The sequence below is a fragment of the Monodon monoceros genome, unplaced genomic scaffold, assembly GCF_005190385.1.
Source record: "Monodon monoceros isolate NGI ecotype Baffin Bay Population unplaced genomic scaffold, NGI_Narwhal_1 Super_Scaffold_15, whole genome shotgun sequence".
In the NCBI taxonomy this organism is placed as follows: Eukaryota; Metazoa; Chordata; class Mammalia; order Artiodactyla; family Monodontidae; genus Monodon; species Monodon monoceros.
In genome coordinates this window covers 79,153,145-79,167,419 of record NW_021703771.1, presented here as the reverse complement: position 1 = coordinate 79,167,419, position 14,275 = coordinate 79,153,145, and the positions used below count along the sequence as shown (strand labels likewise).

General features: G+C 44.4%; 1 protein-coding gene across 2 annotated transcripts in view; it reads right to left on the bottom strand.

Moving 5' to 3' along the window:
* ZDHHC14 (zinc finger DHHC-type containing 14) overlaps positions 1-14,275 on the bottom strand; it is a 273,691-nt gene that overhangs the window by 94,333 nt on the left and 165,083 nt on the right. For both annotated transcript variants that reach the window (XM_029224120.1, XM_029224119.1), the window contains exon 2: positions 8,402-8,562. In XM_029224120.1, coding sequence (XP_029079953.1) covers positions 8,402-8,562 — 161 coding nt within the window. The remainder of the gene's footprint in view (positions 1-8,401; positions 8,563-14,275) is intronic.

The following is a 14,275-nucleotide window of genomic DNA, read 5'->3' as shown; positions in this document are numbered from 1 at the left end:
GGAGTTGTCCAGGACAGACTCCATGATTGCTGAGGTCCCTTTAAACTGGGACTTTAAACTTTAAACTTTAAACTCAGAGCATTGCAATGAACCAGCCTGCAGTCGGGGAGGTGAGCTGAGAAAGCTCTTGTATTACAGCCAGGAGATCCGTGAGTCAGCAGTCTTCTTAGTGCCCCCAGCTGGGAGAGGATGGGCCTCTAATTTCCATTAACAAGCTCCAGACTCTTGCTCTTTCCTTTGGCCATATTCTTGAACCATGTGGTCCCAATTTTCCCATCCCTTTCATGCCACTTGATCCCTTACTTCCCCTCCTTGCAGCACCTGGCTTCCGCCGTTCCCTTGAAGTTGACATTTTCCTCACCCTGGTTCTTTCATCATCTTTCCCCTTTTTGTGGCCTTGTATATGAGAAATGATTACAATTACAGTACTTTTTATTTTTAAAGTAAAGCATGTCAACATTGCTCTATGTCATCACTTTGCTGATTTAACACAAACTCTTTAAAGACTGTGACATTGGTGCAGTGAGAGAGAGAGATTTCCCCTTACCTGAAATGAAGTGATAGCATTGCTTTTAGGAAGGAGTTCATCAGTTCTACAGAAGGTACATACACATATATAAGTCAAATCTTCAACTATATTGAGACACACCCAGTAGATTCAGGATGGGGACTACGGAGGTCACTAAAATACCTATGTAGATTTAGGAATTTAGGCTCAGTAAATACATTTGCATCAGAAACTGGCCTCAGTTCCAGCACACAGTACATTCCCAAAAGTTTGGACTTCTACAGGAAGAAGAAATAACATAGGCTTCAATGAGCATCCTGGATGAAACACACCCATTCTTCCAAATCCTTCAGTAAAACAAAATCTCCAGCTCCTTCCATCCCTCAGAACTAGACCCTTCGGAACCTTGTGGTATTTCCCCAAATACCATAATTCTGAACTGTGACATCTGGTTTCCAGCTCTCCCAGGGTGGGATTTTTTTAAAAAGAGACAATCAGGAAGTTTGACATTCTAAGCAACCACTCTGCATTTCTATAGGAGACTCACTACCCTTCCCTGGCATCAGTACACACTAGATGATTCTGGCATTTTCTCCTAAACAAGGAAATGCCTCTTCTAGAAGGTATTTCAGATATGGTAGGACACCCTGCCCCCCCTTCCCTTAACTCCTTCACAAGCATCAGGGAACATCAGCGAGGCAGCCCCAACAGGGCCGTCAGGTTGTCTAGAGTTTCCCTGTAGTTCTTCTTCTCCACCCACTTGGGCTCAGGATTTGAGAACCAGGCCCGCTAGCCACAGTGTGCTGGACACGGCTCTCTATTTCTGACCGTGGCTATGACAGGGAGACCCAGCCAATGGGCCAGGGAAGTTGGAGGACCAGATGATGCTGACAATCTGGGGCGGGGAGAGAGAATATAACTTACGGGCAAAGGGAAGTGCTACCTGCTCCAGGGGTCCCAGAAATTTCCCCTTGGGGCAACAAGATGGTGGGCAGTAGCAGGCGGTGGTTAATAGCACAGGGTATCATGGCAGACCAACCTGTATTTGACTGCCAGCTCTGGTCAGATTACCTTCAGCAAATCTGAGCACCAGCTTTCTCTTACATAAAATAGGAACATTAATAGCGTCTAAACATCATGGAGTGGCTGTTGTGAGTCTTAAATGAGATCATACATGGAAAGAGGTTAGCATAATGCCGGGCACAAGAGAAGTACTTAATAAAAATAGCTATTAATACTATTCTACCTTCTCATCATGGACCAATAAACCAATTACTTTACAGGAAAAGGGCAGGGAATATTTTATTTCAGTGGACACAGGTAAATGCTTAAGCTGGTGCATAAAAGAGAAAGTCTAAAAGCTAATGAAGCGGCATCATAATAATGCTGGAAAGAACAGGGTAGAGAACAGGAAGCAGGGGGGAGTGAATGGTAAAGACAGGAAGGAATCCCAGAGAGGCAGGTGCAGTTCAATTCTAGACAAAGTTCTTGGTCTAGCAGAATGTTCATGAGGTCCTGAAATGACCACACTGCAAATAAAAATTACACAAAGGATTAACTGCGGTAATTTTGGAGATGAGTAGGGAGGTGCAAATAAGAATAGGAGAAATGGACAGAAAATGTCACCTTCTGAAAAGAAAGCTGGCAAAAATCAATCAAATTAACCATCTTTGATGCCTGCCTTTTTTCTTTTTTTCTTGCATATTCAAGTGTGGCTATCTAGTATACAGCATACAACGTGACTGCAAAATGTATGGGAAGAGGTCATCACAGATCAATCACAGCCAATAGACTAGTTATAAGGCAAAAAATAAATGAAACCATCAATTTTAAAAGCAATTTTATGGTGAATATTACCAGTAGAAATAACTAACACAAAAAGAAGCCAATTATGGCTTAAAAAATTCACACAGTAAAAAATTAAATCACGAGGAAAATTTGTTGTAGTAGAAATAACAGTTCTATAAGAAAATCTGGGACTTCCCTGGCAGTCCAGTGGTTAAGACACTGCACTTCCAGTGCAGGGGGAGTGGGTTCGATCCCTGGCCAGGGAACTAAGATCCCACATGCTGTGGGATGCAACCAAAAATTGAAAAAAATTGGAAAAAAAAAAAGAAAATTCATAATGGCAGCTTTCATAATATTAAAAAAAATCAAAAAAAATCTTAGTTATAAATTTTACACAGAAAAGAAATCACTCCAATAAAAATAATTTTGGTACGATAAAAATGGCAATGAGAAAAAATTGGAAATAGTGTAGCTTTACAATAGAGAAAATTAAGGTCTTAAATTCGCTTCAGAATGTTCTCCTCAGAAAGCATTTTCTTCAACAAAACTGAATCAGTGTTATTAAAATTCCAATGAAAATGTTTCTACTCTTAAACATAGAATTAAGATGTCTTTAGGGAGAAAACTAACAAGTCAGATGGGTGGTGAACACATCCTGTTTCCACAGAGCCCTTGCAGGAATTGCACTCTCTGGGACAGTGTAGACCTGAGCTGCTGACAAGGCCAGTGCCTCCGTGGAGGCAGGAAGCTGACTGCCTGCTTCCTAGACGGCTCCTCTAGAGGATACCCAGCCCAAGGACGGCTTTAGGAGGCAATGAAAGATAAACTCCAGTGTTAGAAATGGTGACTGGTTCCGGGTACTACAAGGAAAATTCCTGGATGATGAGAATTTGACCAAAAGAGTATGGGAGAGAGAGAGAAAGAAGAAGAAAGGAGGAGGGAGGAGAGGAGAGAAGGCGGGGGAGAAGGGGGAGGAGAGGAAGAGGAGGGAGGGGAGGGGGGTCAGAGCAGAGGGAAGGGAGGCGCAAACATGGGCACTGTCCAGCAGAGTGGTACTCTAGCCAGCCAGTAAAAGGCTCAGAGTGGAGACAATAATTCTTCAGATTCTGCCATAGCACAGGTGAATTTTTTAAAGGCCACCTGGCTTCCTTTAATCTGATTCCATCCTCACCAAGCAGCCATTAGATCACTTGTTTGGGGTCGGGATTACCGTGACACAGGGAGAGAGCTTCCTAAGTAACTAGCCTTGCTTTTGGAGCCCAACAGGCTGAGTACATATTTCAGCTCACAGTTGCCGTCCCTGTCTTGGCAACCTCAGGATGGGAAGAGATGCACACGGAACAGAAGGAAGGAGGGAGACCCGCCTCTTTCCCCTATTTTGATCCCTGGAAAGGTCTATCCCTAATTGAAATGAAATGCTTGGAGCCCGTGAATGTGGTATCGTAATTTTTTCTAAGCCCAAATCAGTTGCTTAGTATCTGGTCGTCCCCGAGTGAACTGAAAGAACTGAGTTTCCAAAACTAAGAAGTTTCCAAGCAGGACTCCAATGACCCCAGCAGGACCTCCCTGGACTCCTGTTGGCATTCTTGGCTGTCTTTTTAGCTGCAACATGAGTTATTGGGAAGGCTCTTTCAGAAGAAAGAAGTGTAGGGCGTTTCCAGAGACTTGGAACAGGCTCTGAGACACACAGCCTCCTCTTCGCCACCCACTCCTCTCCAGAAATCTGAAGACGGGGTAGCTGGTCAGATGCTTGGCAAATCTTCAATCGGCTCCTCAGATGGATGGTTTCAAGTGGCTGTTCTGGGCTTCTACACGCAGAGAAATACAATGGATAATTGGAATCAACAGCCCTAATAATAAAAAGTTTCCAAATCGCATTTTTCATTTTTCCTTCTTTAGAGAGCACGAAATAAATGTGGTAGGATTTCATTGAAACATCATCTTATTTTCCACAGCCAAGTGATATACGGGAGAACTCCTTATAAAGCATTAGACCAGCTCTGCTGTTTATTTCCATCACAAACCGGGTCGCTTTTTATGAGAATCTGTGTTTATAGAAGGTGAAGAGAGAACCAAGTGGGAAAAGAGGAAAATTTTTCTTAAAAATTTCTACAATTTACTGAGCTAATCCTGACAAGAACCTCACAGGCTCTGGGTCCTTATTTCCATGTTGAAGTTAAGAACATGGTGGGATGAGGTTTAGAAAGTGGACAACTAGCCTAAAATCCCACAACCAGAGGACAGGAGAGCCTTCTTCCTTCTCCTCCATCCTCCTCCTCTCTCCTTTCCTCTCTTCCTCCTTTTTATTTTTGACAGCTTTATTGTGGTGTAAATTACATTACGTAACAGTTATCCATTGTAAGTGCACAATACAATGATTTTAGTAAATGTATTAGATTATGCAACCATCACCACAATCCATTTTACACCATTTCCATCCCCCCAACAAGTTCTCTCACGTCCATGTGTGGTCAGCCCTCAGTCCTAGCCCCAGCCTGGGCAATCCCTGATTTGCTCTCTTTTCTGAAAGTTTGCCCTTTCTGGACATTTCATATAAATGGAACCACACAGTATTTAGTCTTCTGATTTGGCTTCTTTCAACCTGTGTCAACGCTTTGCTCCATTTTACTGCCTAACAGTACTCCACTGTGTGGACTGACCACATACTGTACCTCAGTTCACCCACCGATGGGCATCTGGGCTGTTTCCGGTTTTTGGTTATTAGGTATAATGCACATACAAGCACGTGTATTTTCATTTCTCTTGGATATATACGAAGGCGTAGAACTGCTGGGTCATATGGTAACTTTAACCTCTTGGGGACTTTTGAGAAGAGTTTTCCAAAGTGGCTGCACCATTTTACGTTCCCACCTGTAACGCATGAGGGTTCCAATTTGTCCACATCCTCATCAACACCGTCCGTCTTTCTGGTTGGAGCCATTTTAGTGGGTGTCAAGTGGTACTGCACTATGGTTTTGATTTGCATTTCCCTAACAACTAATGATGTTGAGCATCTTTTCATGTGCTTATTGGCCATTCATATATATGCTTTGAAAAAAATGTTCAATTCTTTACCCATCTTTTAATTGGGTTGTTTGTCTTATTATTGACTTGTAAGAGATTTTAATATGTTCTAGATACAAGTACGAAATGTTTTATCAGATGTTCGATTTGTGAATATTTTCTCCCAGTCTGTGGTTTGTCTTTTCATTTTCTTAAATGGTATCTTTTGAAGCACAAAAGTTTTTAATTTGATGAAATTCAATTTATCATCTTTTTCTTTTACAGATCACGTTTTTGGTGTCATATCTAAGAACCCTGCCTAACAAATGGTCATGAAAATTTTCTCTATGTTTCCTTCAGAAGTTTTATCATTTTCGCTCTTATACGTAGGTCTATGATTCATTTAAAATTTGTGTATGGTGTGAGGTAAGGGTTCAAATTCATCTTTCTAATATGGACAACCAGTTTCTTTACTTGCTATGTGTTTTTTCAGATTTTTTATTTCTTCCTGAGTCGTTCTTTTTGGTAATTGTGGCTTTCTAAGAATTTGTTCATTTGTCTAAGTTGTCTAATTTGTAGCATAAAGTTAAAATTCTATGGTGATGCCCCTGCTTTTATTCCTGATTTTGGTAATTCACATCTTCTCTCTTTTTCTCTGTCTTTTTTTGGAGTGGAGGGTCAGGGGAGTATAGTCACAGGTTTGTCAATTTTGTTGACCTTCTCTAAGGACTAACTTTTGGGCTCACTGATATTCTCTGTTGTTTTCCGTATTCTATTTCATTGATTTCCACTGTCATCTTTAATATTTCCTTACTCCTCCTTGCTTTGAGTTCAGTTTGCTCTTCTTTGTCCAGTTTCTTAAGGTGAAAGTTTCAGTTTCTGGTTTTTTCCATGCTCCACTCCAAATCAAGTCAGCCCCTCAGACAGGGATGCTGCTGGTTTTCAGGGCTTGTCCTGTCCAGGTAGAACTTCCTCACCTCTGAATGCAGGTTAGCGATTAGAGCAGCCCCAGGACAGAATGCCACAGCCTCCCACTGTTCTTACCCAGAGTTCGTCAGTTTTTCATGAATAACCACTCCTCAAATTCCAGAGCCATGAAATGATAGTTTCTGACTATTCTGTCTAGGCTCATCATTGCCTTTCAGGGAAGGATGTGCCAGGCTACTAACTACTGCCATGCCAAAGCCCTGTCTCTACAACCCCTTTTCTCTCCTGCACAGGAAACAAAATTTGGTTTTATCCTTTACCCCATCTAGTTCTCTCACAGAATCTGTGTCTCTGCGGGGCGGAGACATGGGGGCAGAGCTGGTTTTTAAAAATTGCTTATGTTGAAAAATACTGCTCTGAGGTTATCAACTTTAAGGAAAAAACAAAAAACTAAACAAAACAACAAAAAAATTGCACTTCCGTGAATCATTCAACTTCCTCAATGTTAATGATGGAAAGTCTGTGCCTCTTAGAATCTGCATTCATAATAGAGAATTCCAATGGCGCTCTTTATTATCCACTTTGTAAGGAAGGCAAAAAAAAACCCCAGTTCCTGATCTTGCCGATTCTGCGGATGCTCCTAGCACTAACAGGGAGGTGGGAGGGAAAATAGGATCACAGCAGGAAAATGCTTAATGGCCAGTGTGGGGAGCTGGGCTGTCTGTACACTGCTTGAGTAGGAGTTTCGAGCTTGTGCCAGTTTGACATGGGCATAGACTACGCAGTTTCTAGAGGCCCCGTTCTATTCCTTGAAGGAAACTGGGCCTTCAAGAACAAGAACATCCCTAAAGAACAACGGATGAGACCCAGGAGACCTGGGTTGAAGGCTCCGGCTCTGCCACTTTCTCCCATTTAACCACTTTGGGGCTTCGTTTTCTTATTTGTAAAACGGGTGTAATAATAAAGTCTTCCTCACAAACTTGCTGGGATGTGATCAAATTCAATGACCATCATGGATGGCCTTTACAGATTATTAACAAGCTATAAATGTAGGCTTTAGATTATGAAATAATACCCTGTGTTCAAATCTCAATATGTGGTGTCAAAGAAAGAGACTGTCTCCCCACTTCCCTACCTCAGGACACAAGGAGGCTGCAGCCCAGCAGACAACTCACATACACTCCCATAATCAACTCCTTTACTGCTCCCCTCCCAGGTGACAGGGATGAAGGATGGAAGCAGATGCTCAGAGAAGGACATGGCTGTGCTTCAGCACTTGGGGAGGTGGACCAGAGCAAATGGTGCCTATCAAGACCCACACTTGTACCTCTTTATACTGTGGAAAGTGGGGGTCTTTCATCTGAGTGGGCTGTGAACGGAAGCCCACTGGGAGAGAACTATTTCTGTCAAATGATTTTTCATGCCTAAACTTTATGTTCACACTGAGTCATCACAGCCCCCTGCCACGCTTGTCAAATTATCACTGTACCACAGCAAAGCTACACATTCACAAAGGCAAACTTTTAAGAGGAAGCTCTCTTTTTAATTAAAAAAAGGGCTTTAAGGGTTCTTTGTATGAGGGATTAGGATTGGTTTTAATATCTTTAAAATGGATTGCTGGAAATTTTTAATCCTAGGATTTCCAATATCTAAGGAAAAATAAAGCCATTCATCTCAATATAAACCAGAAATATACATATTTGTTATGCCTTAATAAAGGAAATGCTAGATCCTAGGCTGGATAAATAGGACAGCAGTCTAAGATGTAACATTTCCAGGTTTATATCATGGAAACCAGAGTTCAGCTATGATGGTAATAAAAGGGAATGAAGAGCAGCCACCAGGAACTACAGCTTTCACAACAGAGGCTCCTTCTCGGAGGGGACTCGGACGCTCGGGTTTCAAAGAGCTCGGTGGCAGCGGCCTGCCTGATGGCACCGCCAGCTTGCCTCCAGTGCACCGGTCCCTCAGCCTTACCTCCGACCACTTTCCATCCCACCTCCTACTCAGGTCATCCTCAGGCCAAGTGAATGAAAACTTCGGGACTCCTCCCCGGGGACTTGGCACTGTCCAGCACCCAGCCCCTCCTGCACGGGCTCCTCGTTTGTCCTCCCGCACTGGGGCTGAGCACAGGTGGGCAGTGACCAGAGGCTAAGGGCGGACCTTCAGAGTTACCTATTTGCCTTTCCAGGTCGGCGGCTTCATCAGGTGTGGCTCGCGGAAGGACGCCAGGGTCGCTGAAGCTGGTGCGTAGCAGGGTCCCCATCACAAAGAAGAACAGAATGCCACCGACCACGGGGATAGCAGGGGTGATTTTCACTGCTAGATACGGACAGCTGCCAGCAGGTTGGGAAGGCGGTGGGGGAGGGGAGAAAGAAAGGAAATACAATGTCAGTAATCAACAGTGATCACTCTGTATTTTCCAAGAAACTAACGGCTTTTTTGGAGAAGCAAAATTGATTTCCATTAAAAATTCATCTATGTTTTAAGCATTTACATTTGGGGAGGTCTGCAGTTCTCTCTTGTGGACAACTTAACCCCCCTTCTCAGCTACAATAATCCTCTGCTCCCACCGTGGTGCTCAGGAAAGACACTGGCAGAAAAATTTAAAAATCCTGCTTGTACAATCCATGTAAGATGCACAGAGCTTGCACCCTTTGTACTGTAAACACAGCACACGATTTATGTGACTCTCCACCCATCCCTGGAATTGCATAACATAGGACGACACCAGCTTGGAACTGTCTTCATCACACCCGGCCTTTCCTCCCTGGGTCAGACAACTCAGGGCACGGAACGCAGAGAACCACAAGCCACCCTCAAAAGGCAAGAAATCACTTTTTCAATATTTTGGAGCTAATCTATGCAAAAGAGGTTAATGAGCTATGGAAATGTACTTGCAGGCCGTTTCCGAAGAGGATTAAAAGGATTTAGGCAGCTGGAATATAATAGTCTCATGCTCTTCAAGAAGGCATTTGAGCTACCAACGGATGAACACAGCGCATCTCGATTCTATGAAACCCCTTCACTGTCCTGCAGTGAATGAACTGACTCGCAGCAGGGGCTGTGATGAGTCAGGGAGAGATGCCCTTGGGACAGACTGACATCTATGCCAGCTGGCTCCAGGGATCCAGGAACCAGGTTTAAGCACCACCCTGGTCCACTGTCATTGCTCCCTGACTCTGCAGAGGCGGTGAGAGGCAGAGTGAAAATTAGCTTGGTGCCTGGAGCTGGGTGAAGGACGGCCCTGCAATGACTGCGGTCAGTGTATTGTCATCACATTCAGTAACCTCATGGGCATCGAGGACCACGACACAGAATCATGGAATTGTCACATCCACAGTGGAAAGCACCTCCCAGATGGTCTGCCTCACCAGGGGATACTCTTCCAGATACTCAAGACCGCACAAAGAGAGGGAGCTGGAGAAGAAAGGGTTGGAAAGCTTTGCTCAAGAGGTGAGCCAGGGGGCTCATTCCTGGGGTGTTGGGGACAGCACCCCACTCCTGTGCAGTACTTGCAGGGAGGTGGCAAGGTCTCTGATGGGATGGCAAGGGGATGCTGGCAAGCATCCAGGCCTCGGGGACCACAGGTCATGGTCCCCTTTGCTGAGGCCAACATCAGGCAAGTTAGAGCATCTAGTTTTCGAGCGGCTGGTGACTCAGGTCTCTGTGGAGTGGTTACTGTGAACTAAAGACCAAGGGCCTGTCCTGAATCCCCTGCTCTGCAGAAACCAGAAACCAGAGACTTTCCAGCCACTTTAAGAAGATGGAAGAGCAACCCCAAACATGACTAGGTAAGATTTCCCACCAGACAAGTGGACTGCGGTCTCCAAGAGAATCACCTGATTTAGCGACACAAAATATGTGACATTTCTAACCTGTTTCATCTTTCCCACACCAGCTCCCCTGCAGAAACAGAACAGAATGAACGACAGAAAGTATCAGATCTCACTTGGGCTGGATTGCCTGTTGTGACTTCTCTTCACAGGATTCATGGGAAACCATAAAAAACTATTAGTTGTCTGTCCTGCATCAACGTCCCCGCCCAAACTCCCAGGCACTTAGAGCCTTTTTGAACATCGTCAGAGATTCTCATAGAAAAGTGAATTCGGCAACGAGGACAAGAAGATATACAGAGATTGCTGTGGAAAAAAGGAATACAAGAGTGTCTAAGCTGAAGAAATACCCTCTGTGAAAGCATTCACTTTAATTATGGAAAGGACTTTTTTAATCCAATGGATTTTGTTGCGTAAAAAAGAGGCACTGCTTTTCCTAGAGTGTCTTCAGACAAACACTAACATAACTAAACTCTTCAGTGGGTTTCCAGTTTTCTTAAAAATTTGATTTTATAATTTTAGGTACTGAAAAGCTTCAAATGAAACACTTTCCTGCAACAGAGATCCACTAGTTCTGAAAATTAGAAAGAAAACATTTAAAAGATGGTGCTGCTTGGGGTGCCTCCTGTTTTCGTTTTTGTTTTGCCTTTGGGAGCCCTTCTTTTATTGGGAAATAAATACAGAGTCAAACAGGTGGGCCAGCCCTACAGCCTAACACAGAACTTGCATTTCAACTTGACACATGTAGAGAATAAAAGTCTTGTCAGGAAATGACCATCTTCCCTTTAAAGATTCAGTATAAAGTGACAATCAAAATGCCATTTAATACTGCCCTGAAATGTTCACATGGCTGCATCCCAGCTCTAGGGTACAGTGCAGTGCCAGGGGCTACAGAAATAGATACCTTTCTAAGGCATGTCTATTACATTAAATGGAGCATGTTTGGACTGTGACATGGAGCTTTTATGAAGAGCTGCAGACAAACCTCAGGTGCTGCAAGTCTACTGATTAAGTCTCTGACTGTGATATCAATCAAGTTAATATCAAGGAACTCAAACCCCAAAGAACATTAGAAAGTATCTGTGTCATAAAATATGACATTATCTTTGTTACTCTTACTGTCATATAAAAAGCAACCTGAAATTGTACTAAGCCTTGAAAATGTGCTAGTGTACCACAATCAGAAATAAACACAGTCCATATTAGAGGCACAAAATTGACCCTGATACTAATAAATTTCAATTTATATAGGTTAGCCTTAAAATTTTGTTTTAGTCCAAAAGAATCTACTCTAGGTGGACCTCTTTTTTTTTTTTTTTTTAACAAAATGGTTAGGAAAATGCTCAATTGTGTAGAGGAGAATTTTTCCAGAACTGAAATTCATAATTCAACAGAAGAATGCCTGTTTGAACAAAGGCGGAGAATACAACAGGCCAACTTTTTCCTCTTTCTCATTATTGAGTTTCAATAAGAAACAACTGGAACAGTGGTTCAGCAGCTGCACCCAGGTCACAGCTGGACAATATTACCTGGAGAGACCAGCCAGCAGGATGTGATCCACCTTGGGTGCTTAGGGGTGGAATTTATTTAGCTCCATTTGGCTTCTCCAGAGATGGATACTTCAGTGCTGTTGGAACCCTCCTGTGGAGTTGACTTAGTAGATCTTAGGTTATAGTGTATTTGTTTTTCCCTTTTGATTCTGAAATGTAACTTGGTTGACCTCAAGAGTTTGCCTGCTCACAGCAAGATGTCGTTAATGAGTAAGCCATGTCCTAAACGGTTTCTTGTTGTCCCAAGTGCACTGTATGTAAAGCTACCCACTGCTCCAGGCTGATGGCTCTGGAGGACTCCCACCGCTTCCACCCACCTCTCCCCACCTCCCGCCGAGGATGTCTGCTGCCCTTGCCAATATCTGATATTCAGGATTAGAGATCAACGTCTTTAACTTTTCTGTCCCCTGGCACATTCTCATGGAGGAGACAAGACCCTGTGATTTAAGTTGTTTGCACTTGAGTGTCAATTAATTTATTCAGCCCTAGTCCGGGAAAGGAGGAAGACGAAGAATCTAGTTGATGGGTAAATGCCTACCACCCTGTGAAAAACTCAGATGGATCCTGACTTTTCTGGTCATGAGATGAAGGTAACAGAAAGTGCTTCAGTCACTTTAAGTGACAGACAGTCTCATTAACCATTTCAAAGTGTAACAATCCCAATTACCAGTGGAAATTTCTAACTTGGTTTTGTGTTAAACCTCCTCCCCCTCCCCAGCTGGCCAAGTGCCGTTTCTGGCCCCTCTGTGGCTGGAGAAGAAAGGACATGGGGGTAGGAAGGGGGCCGGGATTTGGAAGGCCCGGCCAAAATTTGGAAGGCGCTGATTTGGAAGCTCTGTTACAAGGCGGCTTTGTGTTCTCTGGGTCTACCAGATGTTTAAACCTGTCCCGCTGGAGTCTGAGTCCTTCAGAAGCCCCCTGGAAGCCTAAGGGCGCTGCCCCGGGGGTACCCGTCTCCTCTCTCCCTCTTCTTGGGTAGAGAGGAGACAGCCTTCCTCCCGCTCTAAGGCCCATCCTTCCACCGCACTGTGGCCCCATTCCCCGCCTCTCATGAACCTCAGGGGTACTGCCCTGAATTCCTTGGCTCTCTGCTTCTCGCCTGGGGGACAGCAGAACATCCATCTCAGCCCTCTGCCTGCCCCACTTCAGGTTACTCCAAACACACCGACACATCTCTGTTCCAAGCCTGCAATGACTCCCCTTCTCCTGCCAAATCAACTTCAAGCTCCTTCTCTGGCGCCCATACCCCATGGTGCCTAGTCTCCGGTCTCCCCTTCTCATCTCCTGCTCTACCCCCCTTTTCACACATACGGGGACAGCAACCCTGACCCCTGGCCTTCCCAGAAAGGTGCCTGCCACCCAGCCCTGTGTCTGGAACACCCTCACCCCTAACTCAGCTTGTTAAAGCTGCCTCAACTTTCAAGTTCGCATAAGGACTTGGTGAAAAGATTTTCTGGGCTCCACCCCCGAGCTAAAGTGCTGGCTTCTTTTCCTAAAGCTCCGTAATATTTTTGTTTGCTTCTCTTGATGGTACTTGTGGCTGTTTGTGGACATTCCTCATGAAACTCACTGGACTGGAAGTCCTGGAGAGTGAGACTGGGCCCTGGTCAGCATGTGTCCTTCACAGCACCGGGCACAATGCCTCACACAGGGTAGCTATTTGACAAGTACTTGTTGAGCAGTTGAATGAATGAGACCTATTCACTGAATTTTACAGTAACACAGAAAAGAGCAGGAAAGTCAAATCAGCCATATTCTCAACATTGACAATGTACCCTGTGTCTAGAACTTGCTTCTCTAACTTCTAAGCTTGCTGGGTCTTGTAATGTCCTTCAAACAGGTGCTAAGGATCTGCCCCGTTCAGGATGCTTCTGCCACTGAGAAAAGGCGGGATTGCACACACTGAGTTTAATGTGTGCCACACACTCTAAAGTTCTAGCAGATGAAGGACCCTGTGTTGGTACAACTTTGCCCAATACTAGGTGCTCTGTGACAGTCACCCATCCTACCAGCCTCTGTATTTCAAAGGACAATGTTGAGTTGCTCATTGAAGTCTTGGACATCGCTCTCTATAAAAGCAGCAGAATTCAGGCCCCCAGGCAAACAATAAGATCAGTGCTGCACAGACACATTCAAACTGCTGCTCAGAAAAAGCCAAGAGCGTCTGCAGTCCCGCTGGTAAAGACAAAGCAGACGCGGCCCATGATGGCGATAACGAGACCTCCGTAAGGAAGCGAGACTGATGGAAAAATCTCAGCCAACCCCCAGCAACTGGCACGACGTAATAGCTGAAGCGCTGCAAGGGGCAAAGAAAATGCCTAGCCCGAGCTCAGACAACTTGAAAACGGCTCCTTCACGTTTCTGAGCAACTGCGTATGGGCGTTCCAATTCTGAGTGCCGTCTGTGATGAGCAAGACTCCTTCCCCCGAGGGCCTGGATTTGATACAAGATGATGATGCGGCTGCCAAAGACATAAACCCCAAATGAAGTCCTCTTTCGGTCTGAAGAACTGTGACCTATAGACAAGCCAGGGCCGAGTGGATAATAGGCTACCAGCACCTTAGTCTTCGTAAAGCTCAATGGGAAAATGACAGGAGGAAAAAAAAGAATCTGAAAGCACGCATTTTCATAACATAAAAGAAATGAGCTAATTTAGCACCAGA